Source organism: Diplotaxodon limnothrissa, linkage group LG22, assembly GCF_057381915.1.
Source record: "Diplotaxodon limnothrissa isolate DT_005_m linkage group LG22, D_limnothrissa_male_GT1.1, whole genome shotgun sequence".
Lineage (NCBI taxonomy): Eukaryota > Metazoa > Chordata > Actinopteri > Cichliformes > Cichlidae > Diplotaxodon > Diplotaxodon limnothrissa.
In genome coordinates, this window is record NC_140616.1 from 12,224,243 (window position 1) to 12,245,627 (window position 21,385).

The 21,385-nt window shown below is 42.6% G+C and overlaps 3 protein-coding genes and 1 non-coding gene across 6 annotated transcripts; all 4 read right to left on the reverse strand.

Annotated features, from left to right (window-relative positions):
* Positions 1–1,063: 1,063 nt before the first annotated feature.
* On the reverse strand, positions 1,064–9,816 carry ppp1r18 (protein phosphatase 1, regulatory subunit 18). 3 transcript variants are annotated; one of them, XM_085346689.1, is made up of 5 exons: positions 6,589–9,816; positions 6,069–6,519; positions 5,893–6,014; positions 3,055–3,277; positions 1,098–1,117 (listed from the first exon to the last, which is right to left on the reverse strand). In XM_085346689.1, exons 1-5 carry the CDS (start codon positions 9,814–9,816, stop codon positions 1,098–1,100), a joined length of 4,044 nt encoding a protein of 1,347 aa, XP_085202815.1. The 3 variants fall into 3 exon arrangements, with proteins under 3 accessions (XP_085202813.1, XP_085202815.1, XP_085202814.1); XM_085346688.1 differs by lacking the exon at positions 1,098–1,117 and having other exon boundaries at positions 3,017–3,277; positions 5,893–6,063; positions 6,145–6,546; XM_085346687.1 differs by having other exon boundaries at positions 1,064–1,117; positions 3,059–3,277; positions 5,893–9,816.
* A 1,390-nt stretch (positions 9,817–11,206) lies between these two features.
* On the reverse strand, positions 11,207–14,293 carry nrm (nurim). The gene is made up of 4 exons (XM_085346604.1): positions 14,129–14,293; positions 13,296–13,489; positions 13,005–13,181; positions 11,207–12,165 (listed from the first exon to the last, which is right to left on the reverse strand). The coding sequence occupies exons 1-4, from the start codon at positions 14,277–14,279 to the stop codon at positions 11,845–11,847; spliced, it is 843 nt and encodes a 280-aa protein (XP_085202730.1). The 5' UTR covers positions 14,280–14,293; the 3' UTR covers positions 11,207–11,844.
* trnak-cuu (transfer RNA lysine (anticodon CUU)) lies at positions 13,826–13,898 on the reverse strand. Its single transcript has one exon. It is a non-coding gene; the product is annotated as a tRNA-Lys (tRNA).
* Positions 14,294–14,493: 200 nt separating the features above from the next.
* Positions 14,494–18,840, reverse strand: limd1b (LIM domains containing 1b). The gene is made up of 7 exons (XM_085346939.1): positions 18,807–18,840; positions 18,602–18,703; positions 18,449–18,516; positions 18,284–18,346; positions 17,679–17,809; positions 17,479–17,530; positions 14,494–14,577 (listed from the first exon to the last, which is right to left on the reverse strand). The coding sequence occupies exons 1-7, from the start codon at positions 18,838–18,840 to the stop codon at positions 14,494–14,496; spliced, it is 534 nt and encodes a 177-aa protein (XP_085203065.1).
* Positions 18,841–21,385: the final 2,545 nt, after the last annotated feature.

Here is a 21,385-nt window from a genome sequence, read left to right on the forward strand (position 1 = left end):
CTCCAGCATAGGTAAAGTGAAACAGAGGAGATTATTTACTGAGCAAAATGCTTAATACTATATTTTTATTAACTTATGTATTTATGTAGGCGATATTGTAATTGATTTCCTGAGAACATTTTGAGGGGAACCACTGCGATTGGACACGGAAAAGCAGATAAAAAGTCTGTTTGTATCCAGACAAAAAAAGAGGAGCCAACACACTTTTCAGTAATGTTTATTAGTTTTTTTTCTTTTGAAGTCAGGTTCTTCAATCACAGAATCACAGAATTTGCAACTTCTTTTACCAATCAAAACGCTCAATTACAAAAGATAACAAGATTATAAATGGTGCACAGCTGAAAGTCAGATATCAGCTGTAATATGAAGTTTCAGTTTGCTCTTTGTCCTCTCAGGGACTTCCTCTCAGTCTCCACCTCCACCCGAGAAAAATAACAATACAAAACCATTCTTTGCACAGCGGTTGTTCATGCAACAATAAAATTCCATTTAACTCCAATTTAAAAACAATTAAAACTTTCATCACCTCACACATTGCACCAAAACCCGTTCATGCAACACATAACACCTGCTGAGAGGAGCGTTTTCTGAAAGGCTTCAAGCAAAACACATTAACAGATCTTCAGATCATCTGTATGGGCAATTCCAGCAGGCACATGAAGTCAGATGATACAAACATCAAGAGTTCTTCTTTTTCTGTGATGAGGCAGTGCTGACTTAAATTAAGAAGGACATTAACATAAAAGAAACTATCATATATATATATATTACCTAGAAAATATAACTCTTATCTGTTTCATTATATTGCATAGACAAGTGATCCTTCATCACCCAGCAGTGCACCGCTGAGGGGTTACGTGCTACTACATTCATGTCACTTTCCCTCAGTTTCCCTGAAAATAAACTAGGTGACTTTATCCGTGAAGTAAACACAATTATTTGGTCCCTTATTCATCCTGATACTAGAGAAAACAAAACACCACAAGTAATGACAAACAATTAAAAAATGATCAAAACAGACCAAAAAACAACATTATTGTTCAATAAAATGGTGGTGACCTCATCAGATGGGTAATTTTGGCGAAGGTGACTGGCTTCTATCGAGGGCAAGACTCATCTGAAAAATAGAGACGGAGATGGAAGGTAAATATGGTGAATCTAGGATCTTTATGTCATTTTAGTTTGTATTTTGAGGTATTCCCATTCACCAAAGGTAACATTTATAGCTTTGTGAGAGCCATAAATGCAATTTTACCTTTCCATTTGCTCTCTGGTATTTACAGTAGCATTGAATTTAAAAATCTTAACCATTTCTTTGTAATTTTTATTTGCAAAAGTTTCATTTTACCAAGCTTGCCCTCATTTCCAACCAGCTGCTGTTTACAAGATATTCAAATTTGGTCAGTTTGTACAGTTAAGGTATATTTTTATTTCCTATATTTTCTAACCTTCATTTAACCTCCTCTTCTGTTGGACTAACTACCCTTGCAGACAGTTCATATATTTTAAAAAAAAAAAAAAAAAAAAAAAAACTAAACAAAAATGATATACTGCTAGGTTAGCAACCAAGCTAACAGATGCGCTGACTAGCAGCTAGTGTGCTAACTGCTAGTTTGCATAATAACTCCTAGAAACATTTTTCAATAACTCTAGGGAAATTATGTAAAATCCACAACAGTGACAGGAGAAATATACATGTCTCCAGTACAGAAGAATGACCTGCCAGCATTTATTAAATGTTTAGAAATGTATATTTTTAACGTCACTCTCCCCTTAGCAGCAAAGCTAGCAGCTAGCTAAATTGAAAAGCCTTTTTGCCCCTTCAGTAAATCTTATTTAATAATATTATGTAAATATTGGCGACAAAATGCTAAGGGTAGTAATTCAGCAAACATGGACGAACAATATTACAAGGAATGTGTATGTATGTTATTTTAATAGAACAATAACTTAGAGTGACCATATTTTGATTTCCAAAAAAGAGGACACTTGGCTACTCATGAAGAACTTGCTTAAAGAAATATATTTAACATATTTAAACGATGCCTTCTCTGTGTGGTTAATGAATTGTCAAAATAAAATATGTCATAGAGGCTTTTGCAAGTCAACAAGTGCAAAAAAATAACTTAAAAGCCTCTGGAATTAAATAATGGTACAGAAATAACGCCTCATCTGCATAAGAAAAATTACCAGTACTGGGTCGGTACGAGGGAAATTTCTTTTGCAGTTCGTCTGAAAAGATGCACTTGCGCTTTGGGATCTTTTAAACATCATTAGGCGCATTGCTGCGTGCTGTCTGTCCCATCTGTGAGCGCAGAACAAGCGCTCACAAAGCAGCAGTTCGGGAATGACGTCACACATGGGTCCTCTGTCTGAATATAGGAAAACCCGGACATTTTTATCAATCTCGAAAATCCCCCCCAGACGCACCGGACAGAACATGAAAAGGGGACATGTCCAGTGAAAAGAGGACGGTTGGTCACCCTACAATAACTAATCTTGTTATTACATGGCTCTGAACAAACTGATGCTACAGAAGGGACCATCACCTGTGGTAACAACATGTGACTGACAAAACATTAACAAATGAGCATCTGGTTTCAGACTCATATAAAGACATCTTTACATTACTGAAGAGACATTTAGTCACCATTTTTCCTTCAGAAATTTCCTAAAAAGCTGGGCACTGTGGTTTTTAGCACACAAGTATTTTTATTTGTGAATTTGTACACATTTGGAGTCTCTCAGAAAAACTACAGTGCCCATTCTTTTCCTACTGAGGAAACATCATGAATTTTATGCCAGTGGTAAACAATGAAGAAGCATAATGTCAGGCTTTCTTGTTAGGATCAATACATTGTTGGTTTGGGATTTGCGAGTTATAAGACAAGCTCAAGCCTTATCTTGAGGCACTCAGCCTTCTTCTGACCATAAACCAAAATTCAGCATGTTATCTTTCATGAAATCCAAACCCACAGAGTTTATCAGGGTGTCAGTAAGGCCGAAAAAGACCTCACTAAACGTTATGTTTTCTGAGCCGTGGGGGTAAGTGACTCACATCTATTACACGCGGTCCCGTTGCAGTTCCCGTACTCCTCGTATTCTTCACCACGACCGCCCCCCCCTCCCTGTCACCCTGCTCCTCCTGCACCTCCTCATCCTGCAGCCTCTCCGCGCTCCCCAGGTCCTGAGAGTGGGGATTGAAGAACTGCATGAGGGCTTCCGATGGGTACTCACACACCTGCTCCAGCTTGACCTCATTAAAACACACCTTCCCCTGCAAAAGTGAATACAGAAAGGCGTGGTTATGCTTTTGATGAATTACATTTAAGCTAATATTTACGGTTTTACATGCTTGTTAAAAAATATAGTATTGTAGCAAAAACCTTCACATTACAGATTTGCAGTAATGCTGCAGTAAAAGTGGGGTTATTACAGGGAAAATGTTGGTGTTCCTTTAGCAAGCTGTTTGTTCGTCATGTAAACACACTGCAGATCTGGAGAAGGTTTCAGTGTCAGCGAGGTTTTGATGCTGTCAGTGTAATTTTAAGTGACAGCACTGGGCTTAACACAGCAGAAATACACCGTCTGTAGAAGGACTTACTGGCTGAACCCTTCGTGCACTCATTGATAACTAATTCTGATGCATATTCAGCCTAAGAAGCTGAAACTGAAGTTTTGGTTTGCCACTTCTCTTAAACTGCTGAAAAGGAGAACAAGGCCCCCGCCTGGCCTGACGGGTGTTTGAGTTTGTTTATTCGAAGGCCGGTGTGGTGTAAAACGCCAGCGCATCCCCACACAGCACGTTTTATAACGACAGCATCTCAGCTCTGAAGCCTGAACGTGCAGCAAACACACCCAGAAGCGCAGACGTGATGTGCACGATAACGGCTTTGCACTAAATGTGGACGGAGCACAAAACAGCTCTGGGTTAGAGAAGCTGGCATGCTGAGGCACAGTAGGCTAATCCTTCCTCCCTGAACCCGATTAACCCAGGCACAGCGGGACAGCAGAGGCACCCGGCGACACAGGGATGGGAAAAGAGCAAAAAAAAGAGCCATAAAGAAGAAAGTTTATCAAGTAATACTTGACTTCAGATTCTCAAAAGTGCACTGCTCCATTTGATAACATGTGACAGCCATGTTTAAGGCCACATCTTAGCAGCATAAAGAAGGATATCTACCACTTCTGGACATATTTTATGCTAGAAAACAAAAAAAAAGTGCACATATGAAAAGAAAACTTAGATGAGATAGCAGATGAGCCTCTTGCCCTGTGACATGATGGCGTGGCTTGGAGGGGGGAAGGGAAGGAAGCCTGACGTCAAACTGTCTGTAGGGCATCAACGTGAGAGCGACAGGTGGTCAGAGAATCACTCAGTGGTCATCACTCACAGAGGCTAAGGAGGGCGGTGCTTACACATGCAGGCAGGGATTACACAACTTATTATAGAGATGCATGCAGAGAATGCATGATTATTTATCTAATTAAAGGCCACAGTAATGCTATTTGGGAACTTTCATTTTCATGCTTTAGGTTACAGGTGGTCCGGTAATGTAACAGTTGAGCATCAGAGTCGCATTTGGCAATTTAAAAATGGGCACCGCGTCACTTCCCTGTGTCAGGCTCTTTGTCGTGCTTGGAGGAAGTCTTAAAAGAGGAAGTGAGCAAAAACATGCAGCGTGACAGGGAGTTTCTATCAGACCAAATAACAAGACTTTAATCCTCTCAGTATGACTGTCAAAAATGTCAGTTTTCCTTCCTTGCGACTTCTCTGCCAGTGAGCCGCCCTTTGATCTGTCTGCAAAACCCTGCCTCGCTTTCTTTCCCATCTCACGCACATCGAGCTCGTAGTTGGCAGCCTGCTGTCAGCTGTATACAGTGGGAGGGCAGCGTGGTCAAAAACTGTCTGCCAAGACTCTGGTCTAACTACCAAACCCCTGCTAGGACACAGCCAAGAAAACACAAAGGGAGATTTGTGTGAGAAGCTGACTCAACAGAAACAACTGAACTGGTACAAGGGAACGAGGAAGCAGACTGAAGGGGGTTACCACCAATCACATTCTTCTAATAGGCAGTGAAAACTGTCAATACAGCCAGATTTATCATTACAGGATGGTGAAAAAAAAAAAAAATTTGCTGCCCTGCTTAGCAACTCTGCCTTCCCCCTCCTGCTCGGATTCACAGAAGTTAAAAAGAGGAAACAGAACATTTAACATGAACTCCAGGAAAATTAATTTACAGGTCCACTGTGGACGCAGGTGTGGTATCGCATGTATTCACAGAGATAAAAGGTCATGTTATGTAGGTAGAGAAAATGCAAAAAAAAAAATTATATAGAGAGAGGATGTCTGTCACTGCGGCTTCCTATTTAGCTTTTTTTTTCTCTCCAGTGAATCCTGCAACATTACTGTCAACCGTCTCTGCAGATGACTATGAAGCATATGAGTGAGTCCAGTTAACACCAATCATCAAGCACTTTCCTTTATCCATCTGTGGGTTTGCATGCTTCTTTTTAATGATAATAAATCACCCAAATACAATTTTACTTAAGTGTGTAAAGTGTGATATGTAGAAACCGTTATCACAGGATGAAAGTCAAAAATCTGCACAGCACGAGACCGCATAAGCAAATGGCAAAGGAGATCACTTGAGGACTTCATGGCTAAGAATCAAGATGTCGTGCTTGATAAAGCCTTAACCAGCTTAGGTCGGTCTCTGCAACTGTACTCAGTGGAAAGGGATGTTCTCTCGGTGAAAAGGCTTGATGGCGAGGCCCATCGTGCAGGTGACAGCAGGTGATAAACGTTGGTGTATGTCTGATAAACTTTAGAAAGCATGTGGGGACATGTTAAAACAAAGTAACAAAGTAACAACACAGTTTCCACTCACCTTTTTTGGGGTCCCTCTATTCTTGACCAGACACGACTTCTCCAGGTTCTGATATCCACCGATCACCACAATTTCCTCCACAGTTGGATACTTCTTCTTCCCCGGCTCAGTCACAGCGGGGGCTGTCTGGGTCTGCTGCTGTGGTGTTGTCTTCGTGGAGGTTGACACTGTCTGGCCCTGCTGCTGCTGTGGTGGTGTCTTTGCGGGGGTTGACACCGTCTGAGTCTGCTGCTGCTGGTGTGGGGTCTTCGCTGGGGTTGATGTGGACGCCGAGGGCCGTGCTGCGGCTCCCGTTGCCCTTTTTGGTGTGATTGTGATGGTGGCGCCTCGCTTCACTTGGCCCCCGGAGGCACTCCTGATAGAAAAGAGCACAGGTGTCTGGGTGGGTGACGGAGACACACTCGGAGACTGGGCAGGAGATGGCGAGCTTGGGGAAGAAGCTGGGGTCGGGGCACAATCTGTGGCTTTCAGGGAGTTGTCTGGGGATTGGGTCCTGAGATATGAGGGGGTGACTGTGATAGTTTGTTTGGCCTGAGGTGTGGGAGAACAAGCGTGATGAGAAGACGCTTTGGGGTTGAGGTCTGGTGTTTCCTGATCCTTCTCCTGGGTTTTAACATCGTCCTTTATCTGATGTGCTTTGAGGTCGTCCTTTATCTGCTGGGTCCGAAAATCGTCCTTTCTCTGTTGCTTTAACACTCTTTGTTGCCCCTTCGTCTCTCTGTCCTTCAGGGAGGTATTTGACGAAGAGTTTTGCGCTTCCTGCTCTTTCAGCTGAAACTGCTCAATCTGCTGTTGTATTGTCTGAACCCCACTAATGTCATCGCCTGTAAATGCTTTGTTGTCCCCCTGCTGTGAGTTCGATATGATTGGCTTCACTTTAACAAGGTGCACAGACGATGAGATGTCCACTGTCCTGTCCCTCAAATACAAGCCCGACCTCGAACCCACGGTTTCCAAGTTGTAGATCCGACTCATGGCTGCGAGAGAGTTGGGAAGAGGCAGCGAAGGAGAGAGAGATTGTGTAGAATCGAGAGGTGATGTGTATTCCTCTACCTCCTCCTCGGAGAGCTCCTTTCCTTCCTCCTCCTCCTGTTCTTCTTCTGTGCTTGCGTTTCGGCCCCAGTCGCGCCTTTGTGGCTCTTCTACATGTTTCACTGGGTCGTCCTCATCCTCAGATATCTGGAGGGCTTCGGAGGTAGCTTCGGAGGCCCTGGCGGTACACTCGCTTGTCACTTCCTCTCCTCTGACAGTTTGTGACAGTAGGACAGAAACAGGAAGCTGAGGGCAGGTTTTCAACACGCCGACTTCCTGCGTGACGTCAAACGCAGCCGCGGATGTCTGCGCCGCTGCTTCTTCCTGTCCCTGCTCTGTTTCGGCCGGCCTCTTCTGCATGTGTGCTGTAGCTTCCCACTGTTTTTCTATTTCAGTTCCCCTCTCCTCGTACCTGTCCCCCGCTGTCTGAGTAGCATTAATCTCCGCAGCTTCACTTCCTTCACCCTGTCGCTGTTTCTCCAGCTCTCTCTGTCTGATTTTCTCTCGTAGAGACTCTATGCGGCTTAAGGGCTTCCCAATCCTCCAGCTATCCCTCCTCTCGACCTGTCGACCTCCATGACAGTCTTGCCCCTCGCTGCGTTGACACCCGGGCTTTATTTTCTCCACCACTTCTTCTGCAACATAAAACACAGTCCTGGGAATCTGAATCTCCACGGGGCCTGGAGGGTTCCCGGTGAGTGCGCTCCTTTTCGGAGATCTGGGGGTCGAATCATAACTGAGGTTTTCTGATCCTGCTGCTTGCACCTCCTCTTTGCTGTCTTTGTTGCTATAAAAGGTTGTGTCTCCTATTTTTTCTATTTTACTTATTAGAGCCTCAGTATGTGGGGATAAAACAGACTGTGTTAGGTAAGGTCCTTGTAGTCTCCAGTCTGCACCTTTATGGAGGGCCCTGTCTGGAATTGTAGAGCCTAAACTGGAGCACTCAGTAAAAGCCAAATCATGTCTGCAGTGACTCTCAGCATCAACGTTGCTTGTTTCGGGTGAGCTCTCTAGTCCATCCTCTCTTTGAGAATCTGTTTTCTCACAAACTTTCACCTCAATCTCTCCCCCTCCCTCTGAATCTTTGTCTACATTCACCTCCCTTTCTAAACTCTTCTCACCTGCCGGTCGCTTCACCTCTCTGTCAGCTCTTGCTTTCCCATCCTGCCTAATCGGCACTCTCCTAGCAAATGATATTCCCTCCGTGTTTTTAACTGAGGCCACCGTGAACCCCACATCCCCGTCTGCATCGCCGACCTTCTCCGCGGCCCTCCTGTCAACAAACTCGACTTTCTTAAGCTGTATACCAAAGTCTTCGGTTTTTACTCTGTGCTTTCCCAATCTGTCTCTCTCTAGAAGTCGTGCACACCCCATCTTCGATGTGGTTTCCCTCCTTAAGGCAGCTACATCTACCCATGGCGCCATGCTCTCTGAGTGAATCCTCTCACGAATTTTTCTCTCGTAAAACCCTTCGTCACCTATCCCATTCTCCTTAGCGCAGATGACTCGATCGGAGAAGCTAAACGAGCGTTTTGGGACACCTTTTAGCAGCGTATTCTTTCCATCTGCCTTCCTCTCCTCGGACTGCTGCTCATCCTGATCTCCTGAGTATTTTCTCCTCCCTGGCTCAAGGAAATTATCGGAGCTTTTGGATCGGGATGGAGGCTTGGGGTGCTCTCCGAATTTACTCAGCAGCTGACTGACCCTCCCTCCTCTCTCCACAAAAACATTATCATCCAAGCTGTCCTTTCTGCTGTCTTTATTAATAACTGTTGCCTGGCCCCATGGTTTCTCCTTTTCTTTCTCTCTCAGCCAGGACACATCTGTTCTCAGCTCCCTGCCTATGCTCTCCCTTCTTGCATCCATGCTGCCCTTCATCTCCCCATCCTCTCTCCCTTTCCCCCCTGCACTCCTTTCTTCAGGGCAGGTTGAGGGCTTTATAATAAGAACTTCAGAGGCTCGGATCTCAGTGACACTCCCTCCTCCAGCCAGAATCTCCCTTAGGTCCATCTTCACCCCTTTCTTCCCCGGCTGGTCCTCCTCGAGCTTCTCCCGCTCTGCCTCCCTCCATCTACCCTTTCTCTCATCGCTGCCCTTCCTGTCCTGCTCGATGATGATGATATTGTCAGCTCTGATGGTCCGAAGACACGGAATAAGAGGGGAAAGCAAAGAAGTGGGTGAAGGGGTTTCTTTTTCCTCTGTGTCTTTTCTAACTTTAAGAAATTCCTGCTCCCTGACTGCATCCTTAACCAACTCCTTCAGCTGGCTTTTTTCCTTTTCACACCCCTCCCTGCTATTCTCTCTTTCTCTTCCTTGACTCCTATCCCTGCTCCTGTCTTTTTCCCTCCCCTCACTCAAGTCCCTAAACCTCTCTTTTTTCAGCTCTATATCTCGTCCTCTCCCCAGCTCCCCATCTTGACTCCTGGGGCTTAATTTATCTCTCTCCTTAACTTCTGGCTCGTTCCCTGTTTCTCCATCCCTGCTCTTCCTCCATGCACTCTGCGTGAGAATAAATGGATTTTCATGGACTGGAACTATTGTTTCTACAGACACCTGGCTCACTAGTTTGGGATCTGCATCCAGCCACTGGCCTGGATCTGGACTGAGCGACAGTTCGCTTCCCAGATTAACTGTTACGAAGCTGTCTGTGTCACTCAGACCATCAGAAGGAGATCTGACATCCACTTGCAGCAGACAGCCGTCTCTCTCCTTCTCCCTGTCACCCACATACTCCTGCTTCGCCTTCCTTCTCTGGATGATCCCTCGCTTCCAAGCTGGCATGCTGGCAAACTTCTCCTCCTCCTCTTTTTCCCTCCTCTCTCGCTCCTCCTCTTCTCTCCTCTTTTTCTCCAGAAGGAGTTGTTTCCATTCTGGCAGAGAGGAAACAGACATAACAGAAAAGGTGCCCACTTTTGGATAAAACGGTTCCTCTTCAGAGCCTCTGGGAATCCTCTGCAAAGAATAAAATATTATCAATTTTCTTTCTAATAAACATGCAAAAATGGAAGTTTTGCCACATAAAGCCGAGGAACAACTACACCTCATGGTAACATGTTAGCAGGTTTAATTTACATCCAAGTAGGCATTAAAGCACACGTTTGACAGTGCAGTCTATTTATCTGTTCATGTTAAAGGATAATAAAAGAGCACATGTAATCGAATTAACTCGCAGCACATAATGCATAACCTCAGTTGTAACATATTTAATGAAAATTCTGAATATAACTCACCCAAACTCTTGTTTTGGCAAAAATATCACTGCATCCACCCCGACTTTACATCTCCACTTGTGCGTAAAGCGGTCTACTCCACCATGGAAAACCTCCTTTGCCTGTAACGAACAGATTAATCTGTCCTGTCAAAACCCAACTTTTAAAAATGATCAGTGACCCAGTCAAACGATATCGGGACCTGAGTGGACATCAGAGCAGAAAAACCTCCGTCCTCCGTGCGGTTGTAAATATTTCCAGCTCGAGAGCTGCAGCGCTCTAATCCGATAATTACATTCAATTCCCTCTGGAGAGTTTAGTGGCACACACCATATTGTCGGACCTAAGAAAAGGCGTTTAAAGCACACAGCCGTCTGCCCGGCCACCAACCAGCCCTCCCCCGCCTTTGCTCACCCCCGCGTCCCGCAGGGTTAATTGGTAAAGCGGTGGAGGGCGGTGAAACGGGATGTGGTGTCAGCATGCAGAGCTGCAGCGGGACTTGATTGAAGCAGATCAAACACGATCAGCTCCACTGACAGAGGTGTGTACCCCAAACTACCGGAATATCTTCATTGCTGATTATTCGCATTTTTATTTTTAAAAATTATTTTCTAGCGTCTCTGATAGAAAACATACAGTCAAAAATGTTATTCATGTTTATTCATATTCATCAACACGAGAGCGTTTAGATGGATATGAAACTTTCCCCTAATTACAAAAATCCCTCAGGTGTACCCAATAAGTTGGCCAGTGAGCATATATATCGATCTATACCCTGTAAAATAAAATAAAAACAAAAACAAAAAAACATCTTCTGGCTCGGTTATTAAAGCTGTAGTTCATCTGTGATATATCAGCTTTAAAATTAAATAAAAACAAACAAACAACAATTTAAATCAAACATCTGCTCCTTAAACTCTTAAAACTTGACTCATAAAAATAAAAAATAAACCTAAAAAACAGACACAATTTACCAGGACAAGTGAACTTTCCACTTTTATTGAACATGTTTTTAAAAATACTGAAAGCTGTCACGGTAATTACAGTAAGGCACACATGGGGAAAACAGTGTAAAAAAACATACCAAATGAGACATTACAGAATCCACTAATACTAATACTGGCTGCCTTGATAATACCTTATTTATCAAGCATGATAAACGTTAAAAGTAGTTTGTTCGATACGTTCAGCTTCACGTCTTTAAACAATCGGTTTGATCTCACCATCGAGGAAAAGCTTTGAAGGAGATACATTCATTGTAGCAGAAACATTGTCACTTTGTTCTGTCACAGAGCAGAAAAAGAAAAAAGCTTTTACCAGTGTAAAATCTCAGTGAAACGTCGGTTTTCAAAGGAAAGATAAACCTGAAATTAGCTTCCAGAGAAACACAGTGTTAATGTACTTGTCTTGGGCACTGTAACAGCCAGTAAGACTATACAGTAAAACAATTTCATGTATTAAAAAATATTCAGTATAAAAATGTTTCAACCTAATTGTATCAAAATTAGTAGTTTTAAGAAAAGTGACACCTCTGTACGAGCAGGGGGGGCGGCTGTGTTTTCACACGATGGCATAAACTGTAATAAAATACATTTGAAATGACAAAATCAGCAGACATCAGGCTCAAGAGGCCTACAGAAACTCTTTTGTAGTCAGTTTTAAAACATTATTTATGACAGATTCAGATCAAAGCACTGGGAAGACCTCTGCTTCACTTCTTCTTGTGGTCGTCAGTGTCCTCGTTGGGCATGGCGTCGGCGCTGCCTCCGTGTGGCTGCGCAAAGAGCTGCATCTTACTGTTGAGCTGCACACACAGGTAGGCTAAATCCTGTTTGTCCAGAGAGTGCGCCAGAGCCAGGTAGGCCGACAGAGCCCCCGCCAGCAGGAGCCTGTCCAGGGATAAGGCCGGCAGGAGCCACAGCACCACACCCAGCTCCAGGCACACCGGGTGGCGCAGGTGGGACAGGAGGCGCTGAGCACGGGGCGACTTGTGAGAGAGGGGGTCCCCCAATCCGAGACAGTCGTAATACACCTGAGGGAGGAGGTTAGTCAGTAAATGGAGTTTATTCATGCCCATACACACGCTCTCCTCCGGGAGCACCGAAGTTACTGATCTAAGTAATGCAGATTACTTGGGTCAGTATTGTAATCTCTATTGATTTATTAAAAGGGCATTTCATTAAAATGTAATTATAAGATGGTGGTGGAAAGGGTCAGAGTCATTAAATACGGAGTTAGGCCCAGAGCACCAGGTGACAGGTGAAACATATAGATGTTAATAACCGCTGGTTTTCAAAAATTATCAAAATGTGTGCACCAAGGCAATACTGGCACCACACTAGCACTGCTTTACTGGAGGAGAGCCTTTACATTTGGGGACGGAGGTTCAGTTCTCACTGCAGTAAAATCTTTCAGTCCTGCTCAGCCACAACAGTGAAAACTCTGATTAGGGTTGTGATTCATACTGATGGGTGCTGAAAATTAAAACCTTGAAATTCCTCCCCATGTGATGCTCAGTTTGAACTTCAGCAGGTCAGCTGCTCATGTCTACATGCTTACAAGCACTGAGCTGCCATGTGATTGGCTGATTAGATATTTTTGTTATTGACCAGTTGAAAAGCTGTACCTAATGAAACGGCCAGGGAGCATATGTGCAGTAAATATCCATTTGCTTCTTGTTGTTTAACAGCACGATATTTTAAAGTGGTGTTAATTAATTCTTTTAAGGAACACCAACTAACCAAGCAGTAATCAACAACCACAAATAAAGCAAACTGTAATCATAGATTTTTTTTAGTATTTTTAGTTGAGCAACCTCTGATTTTCCAGCATCTGAAAGCACAAACATGTGCATTTGTTTTTGATCCCTACCTGCTTGATGCCCAGTAGTTCTGGGTAATCAAAGATCATGAGGATGCTGCAGATGATGGCCCAACAGAGGAAGTGCAGCGAGAAGCAGAGCAGGGGGAACCAGACACTCCAGGGTGCCTGACGCACTGACCACAGGCAGGGGGCGTTAGTCACAGGCTGCCAGTACCGCATCAAGATCTAACACAGGAAACAGAGCAATGATGCACACTGAAAGGTGTGATTAACACTAAGGTAGGAGTAAGTTATGCTTCTATGTGACAGTAAACACTCAGAGAAAGGGCGCTGCTGTACCTGGAGGGCGAGTGCTGTGGTGAAGCAGTATGCTGTCCTGTTGAGGGGCCCCAGCACTGACTGCAGGGCCTGTTTGACAGGCAGCCAGGCCAGCAGGCTGTGCTGCACGATGAAGAGGGCCAGGAGCCCCAGATCCACAGCAAGAGCCCTCAGAACAGAGCTGTCCCGCAGGGCCACCGACCATGGTATGGAGTCTTAGCCATGGGGAATCAGAGGAAAAAACGTCACTTTAACATTGACGGCAATCCTAATCCTAAGCACTCATTGAAAATGCCACAAAAAAACAAAAAACAAAACAGAAAATCGAACGTTACCACGAATAGCTAATTAATCTAATTAACAAACCCAGTATTCCTGCTCACCCGAAATCAGCTTTCAAACACTCGCCATTTGGTCGATATTTGATATTGGCGATAAGCAAATTATGCTTTTAAGCCCGTAATGATAATTTTTGTTTTAGTAAACAGAATAAAATAGCCCTAATAATAAAAACAGCCCTAAAAAAAACATAAGGAAAAAAAAAATCTCACCGCCCAACGTGGGGCTCGAACCCACGACCCTGAGATTAAGAGTCTCATGCTCTACCGACTGAGCTAGCCGGGCGCTGGTTCTAAACAGCCGCCCAGTGGTATTTACAGCACATATGGAGAACGTAATAATTGAACTATATGACGTATATGAATTTAACATTCGTTAAATTATACTTATATAAACCTATACAGTAATTTTTTCCATAGCCAAAAAGTATATGAGGTATTTAACGGTTTTACAGATATCGCCTCCACCAGTGTTTGGTAATCGCTCCTGGCCGCCTGCCGCTTACGGGAACTTACCTCGACAGAGTGTCGTCTCCCCCGTGATGTTATGGTAAATGGCTCGAAACGAGACAAACCGAATGAGATCTGCACCGGATATGAAAACAAACGCAAAGTTTAGCAAAGACGTAGTGCAGAGAGCCAAGCCACGTACCGTGACTGACGCCATTATCAGTGCTTATCGCGAACAGTTCCGGGAGATGGGAGGTGGTTGTAGTACCCGATGTAGACACAAGGTGGTGCTAGTGTGCGGCGAATGCTGCCTACAGGTGGAGGTGCATCAGAGGAGACACAGATCCACACACAAAACTAAGGAGAAACAAATAGCAGGAGTGGATGACTTTATTAGAGTATCTTATTAAGTATCACAGAATCTGTCTTTGTTAAATGAGGTTAACACCAGGCCTGTAGCACTCTACATGGTAGTTTCTGTCACAGGATGTCACTCGAATAGACTCTGTGGATCCCTGAAAAAAAAGAGATAACAAAGCACTCAGAGCAGAGGAGGAGCCAGACATTTGAAACACCCGGGGCTTAGCCCTAAAGGGTAGTATGCATGTGGGATATTTTTTTTTTTTTTTGAGGGGGGGGGGGGGGGGGGGGGTGTAGAAATGACTGAAAGATTAATAGGCTCTGTTTTGAGTTTTGTTCAAAAAAGAATGACTTCATATAGGGAAATATATATATCACACATGCAGGACACCTTAAACTAGTTTTTTAATTGAGCAGCAAGACAGAACGAAGTCGGGGCTGTATCAAGACACAGGGACTAAACCCCAATTCAACCAGACCCAGAACTGATCCAGAATTAAAACAGGACTACAACAGTTCAAAAGCAGGATTACTGAGGACTTAACCAAGACATAACCACAATCAGAACTAGATGATAGTAGCACTAAAAATCATCATAGACCTGCACTACACTTATTTATTTAATTCTACCAAAGTACAATATTTAGATTGAGAAAAGTTTATATAATTATTTAGCCTTGTTGTGCAAACAAGCCTGCAGAACTTAATAAATATAGAATTTGAAAAATAGCAAACCTAAAAAGAAACACTAGGTACGAGATACATGAGTACCTATGATACGGTGATACTTTTAGTAAGCAACCATTTGACTAACATGTGTGTCTCACCTGCTCTTGTTCATCTCTGTTCTGTCCTCATTCTCCATCTCAATCTCTGCTCCTCTCTCTCCCTCTTTGTGCTGACAATCATCAAATATACAGTTGAAACCAGATATTTACAAACTCTTCAGATCAAAACACAAACACTTTTTTAATTGTAACATCAAATCAGACTAAATGTTTATTTTTTTAGATTGATAAATATAAAAACATATTTGTTAACTTTAAGAGTAAAGAGCGAAACTGTCTGTGTTTTTTAATTGCAAATGGCACCAAATTGTATTCAAACTGAGCCACACTTATGGAGCTCCACGATTCTTTTCCTGGTGTTTTGGTTGACATCTCTTGATTTTCCCATGTCAAAGAAACAGGCTCTGTGTTTTGCCTTATATGCATCCACAGCTGTGCCACCAATTTACTCACATGGACTCTACTAACCTATCAGAAGCTTCTTCAGCTCAGAATGGAATCGTCTGGAGTTTTCTTATTAATTAACAATAAACTTAGTGTACATGTACTCCTAAATTTAATGAAAGTGATAAAAAAAATAGACAGCTCTGTCTCTCTTTATTCTGACATTTAACTAATTCAAAATATATTTCAATATTTATCTAAAACAAAAGTTTACTCTAAATTGATGTTGTACAGTAAAAATGTTTTATGTTTTCTCCCTAAAGTGTATGTAAATATCTGGTTACAAATGTGAATATCCTGCTGTGTACTGAAATCCCTCTTGTTTTGCATAGAAATATACTGAACAACATACAAAGCATAATATATAAAATAACATTTACCTGAGTTTTTTCTTTGAAAGAACCCTCTAATGTCCATTCTTATGTTTCAGTACATAACTGAAACCGAATTAGTCGGGGAGGGTAAGAACTGAAAATATGAAATAAACGCACGTAAACTAAGACTCTCTAAAAAATAGCATTTGTTCGGCTTTTCATTTTGCCATTTGTTGATTCACTTGAAGAGCAAGTAAAATAATATTGGTCAAGTGATCAGTTTCATATCAATCTTTCGTGATGCACCGTCATATTTACATTATTTGTACGGTACGAATGATTTGCTTTGGTACCTGGTCAAACTTAAGCTCTCCTTAGTATGGCTGGCTCCGTCTCTCCAACAGTGCACTCACGGGCAGCAGCTGCCCCGCCCCCTCGCTCAGTCGCTTAGGCTACGTTCACACTGCAGTGTGAACGTAGCCTTACGTTCACACTGCAGGCGAAAGCGCATCAAATCCGATTTTTTTGACCCTATGCGACCCATATCCGATCATGCTATGACAGTGTGAACGGCGCAAATCCGATATTTTCAAATCCGATCTGGGTCACTTTCGTATGTGGTACTGAATCCGATACATATCCGATGTTTTAGAAAGCGACTGCTGTGTGAACGGTCAAGTCGCATTAAATCCGCCTTTTACGTCACCGACACAAGACTGAAGCCAATTATCAGCGCCAGAGAAGCGCCCGAGAAGACATCGCGAACGCTTCCTGGCCATCCAGTGTAGATGTCAGTGAAACTGTTGGGAAGACAACGTGAACATTTTATTTGTACTGTATAATCTGCAGATTCTGACAGAAATCTGCAGCTATCCTTTGAAGCACCGCTCCTCTCTTAAACAGCAATAAGGATCATTATTAGGTTATTTACATTATTATGTAAATAACAAAATAACTTAAAGCAAAAATTGGGAAACGTGAAGTCCGAAGTCTTTATATTAAGGGCCATCAGTCAAACAATACTGTTGCTCTGGGTCTATACAGAGCGCGTTGTGTGTGACATCTTCTTTTGCGCATGCGGGCCGCTTTGAGCGTTCACACTAGAGCGCGTTTGCTGTCGCATTTTATTTGTAGTGTGAACGAGCAGACAAAAAAATCGGATTTGATCAAAAAATCGGAATTGAGCATTAAGACCTGCAGTGTGAACGTAGCGCCTGAGCTTGGATCATACCAATATCAGGGGGGGATTCACGCACAGTCGTAAATTCCCACAGTGTGCACTATGTGCTTCGAATATTGTGTGTACTTTTTGTTTTATACAGTTGTCAGCCAGGCATCTAACTATGAAAAAATTACACTCCAAAATACCCCGGGCTTCTGACAAAACAACCCGGGCTTAAGCCCCGTAAGCCACCCCCACGCTCCGCCCCTGACTCAGAGTGCTTCTTTGTGAAATCATTTGCTGTGAATTGAATTATCAAATATTTTGCATAGTTTCTGTGAAGCTCACTTCTGTTGGGAGTATCGGCAACCTGCAGGCAGCACAGTGGGGAGCCTGGACCCTGAAACCGAGAAGAAGTTTCAGTGAAAGTTCACAGAGGTTAAAACATGAAGTCAACAAAGGTGTGAGTTTTCTCCTGTTCAGCCTGTCTGGCAGGGTTTCCCCCTTTGCTCTTGAAAAGGACTATTGTTGCTACATAAAACACCCACCTGTGGTAGTCGCTGACACAGTAGATCCTGCGGTGTGAGTCGACAGCGAAAGGCTGATCCTCCAGGCTCTGTCTGCAGACGACACAGCGAAAGCAGGATGGGTGGTAGGGTTTCCCACGAGCCTGCAGGATCTGATCATCCAATGTAATGTCAGTTTCTTGCATGTGACACCACACATATACTCACAGTGCTTAGAAAAAGTATTTGACCCCTTCCTGGTTTCTTAATTTTCTTTGCACATTTGTCACATTTACATGTTTCAGATCATCGAACAAATTCTAATATTAGCCAAAGATAACCTGAGTAAAACATTTCTATGTGTGTGCCTGTGTGTGCCTGAGTGTAAAAAAATTAAATGAACTTAGTTTTCCCAAATAAATGTTGTCAAATGTAGGGCAGGCAAGGTTGAACAGCTTTTAATCCGTTAATAAATGAAAAGGTAATTTAAAAACTGCATATTTATTTGGTGTATCGTTTTCTAATATTAAAATGTATTTGATGATCTGAAACATGTGTGCGTGACAAATATAGAAAAAAAACCTAAGATCAGGAAGGGGGGAAATGCTTTTTCACAGTACTGTTTAAGTAAATAAATTAATAGTTACCACATCTGTGATTAAAAAGCCACAGCTGTTACATACTTCAGGGGATGGATGAACTCCAGAGAACTGCAGAAAATACCACGAGTACCAGGAAAACACCACCACCCAAATAGATTAGGCAATAAAGTTAATCTGTCATTTTACAACCTATTAAAAGAACATACTTACCAAAAAGTCATCCTCACAGTATATCATCCCTGACACTGTGTAGAAAGGCTTGCCACTGAGCGTTTTACCTGAAAACATGCAAAAGCTTAAATATGTAGACCGTTATACATCACACTGTACTATCAGAGAAGCATTCACACGAGGAGAGCTCACTGCAAACGCTGCAGATGAAGCACGCGCTGTGGAATAAACGTCCCATCGCCTGACACGCTCGACCTGCTCTGTAGACAGCTTGATTGCATCTCGTACAAGTTCCTGAATAAACATGAAGAATAAATGGAACAACTGGCAGCACGTCTGAATAATAAAAGGCTAATCCGCCAAAAAAAGGTGAATATTAAGTCTTTTCCATTCTTACCAAAGTAAACACTGTCACTGTAACTGGGATTCATCTCAGCACCAGTTTGCCCACTGCTCTGAGTCTGCAGCACGGCTGTCTGGAGGTCTAATTTTATGTGCAGTGCAGACAGCTGTAAGAGGAGCTGCTCGTTGGGTTTATGAGAATTTGCTCTCTGCCTTTGCTCTCTGAAGGGCAAAATCTTAAGAAATGACTCCTCTGAGGCGGCTGAAAAACTTTAGACAGAAAGTAGTTTTGTGTGAACGAAAACACAAATAAACGAGTAAAAGTACTTCAATTTTGTACTTATACAGTATTTAAGTAGCTGTTTAATGTTTTTAAAAGTGTCTAATGGTGGAGTACATATTAGAAAAAGAATAAGTGCCGTTTTTTAGGTTTTTTAGGTTTTTCTGTTGCAGCTACTGTGAGAACTTTCAGCTCTAAGCAGCTTTCTATTTAAAAACTGTATTCTCGGGTAAGCTAAGAGATGAAATGTGTCAGAGCAGCAGAGGAAGGAGCCTGAAGGTGAAAAAGAACCTGCAGCACATTCAGCCTACCACAGCACTCACATTGTGAGGACGCTGGTTTAAACACCTGACTCCTACGTGTTTATACGGCAAAAACTATAAGCTACAAGATAAAAACAGCCATTCATACTAACAATGTGTGAATACTGGATAATGGATGTTGAATATGGAGTGAAGGAGGACATGCAAAGAGTTGGTGTTATTGTAGGATGTGAGGGTAGGCAAAATTCCCATCAGTCTTATTGATAATTATAATTATTATTATTATTATTTAACACTCACAGGAACTCCTTTTACTTTAAACCTGCTGGTTAAAAAAATCTCCACTTTTACTCAGATAAGATTTTGATAGAATAGAATAGAATAGAATAGAATAAACCTTTATTATCCCACAGATGAGAAGATTTCGGTGTTACACAGCTTTTATAGCAAGGGGAACACAAGATATAGAAGGAAGACACAAAGTGGACCTATATACATAAGCAACTGAAGTTCGTATATACAGGTAACAATGTACAGAAATATGTATAAAATATAAAAAACATGTATAAAATGTGCAGTGAACAAACAAGCTGGTGATGGTAAGATGACCCTTTAAGGATGTTAAAGGAAAGCTGAGAGTTTCAGCACTTCTTAATGGATTTCCTTTTTAATCAAAAACTGAAAATAAGAAAAGAAATAAATAAGAATGTTTTTATATGAGTAATCTAAATATTTAGAAACTGGAAAAAATACAAATATCTTCAGAAACAACTTCAGAGCTCAACTTTTAAGTGAATCCAAAAGAATAAAGTACTACAGTACATGCCTGAGTCTTATATTTTGGCAGCCTAAATGTGCATTTTTAAATATTGAGGAGGAGCAGTGAAGCCTTTTCTGGGATCATCTGTCTTGTGATACTGCCCTCATGTGGAAGCCTTAGGACCTTCCTCTCATAAGTCGGTCACTAAAACCAGACACGCCCAAAGAGCCAGAAATACCTGCACCAGGTAAACACCGACTGGTTGTAACTGAACAATAGAGATCTGTTTGTTTGTTTTTTAAGTGGCTCTTTACACTTATTAACCTTTAATATTTGGTCCTTAATCCTCCTCTTTTATTTTAAAGTCTTTAATCTTTCCAATTGACAATGACAGCTTGTTATTATATTGTAAGTGTATTACAGCAGGTCATTTAAAGTTGCTTGCGTGTCTCCATTAGCTTCCACGCAGAGAGGATAAAGAACAGAAACTCATGCAGCTCGTGTTTTGGATCTACGGTTACAGTTGGAGCAGGGGAGGGATGGAGGGAGGGGGCGTCTGACAGCTGCTGATTCCTCACTGAGGTCCTCTTGTGAAGCTGTCTGCTTCCATCACAACGCCCACTCTCCTAGCTGTCAGACTGGTTCACCAAAAAACTTGCATGTCGTTTGTATGTTGGTTGCGTGCGCGTGTGTGTACTGTTTTTTTAAAAACGTTGTGTAATCCAGTGTGTTGTCATGATGTAGAGGTTTGGGTTCATATACGTCAAAAATGCCTGAAGGTTGAATTCAGGCATTTTGACTCAAATAGCAGTACCTGGATGTGTGTTTGTGAGCTGTCTAGCCCTCAGGTATGTTTCTGTGCAGGAATGTCTGCGTCACGAGGCGTGTGGAGGCAGGAGGCAGTCTCTGCAACTGCGGGAGTGCTGTGCAGAAGCTGTCTTACGCACAGTTAATCACATTTCCATCTCCATTTTACAAAATGGAAATTCCAGCTGACCAGGAACAACCTGATTTATGCCTGTTTTGCTTCTCACTAATATTCCTTCTGAAGCTTTAATATTTCTAATCATTCAGACTACTTCTGTCTATCAGTATATTTATCAGCTATGATGCAACGAGGTTTGCTTATGCTCTGGGCTCTGCTTCCACACCCTTCGTCTGCCACATTTTGGGGGGTTACACAGCACGATGCCAACAATCTTTGGCATGTTTGGCTGCTTATAAATAGGGCGCTCATTGTCCCACACAGTGCAAGGGAAGTCAGAAGAGGACCCGCGTCTTAATCTAAGAGTCCGGACTGCGTGCGCTATCGCTGCAGTGTTCCTGCTTAA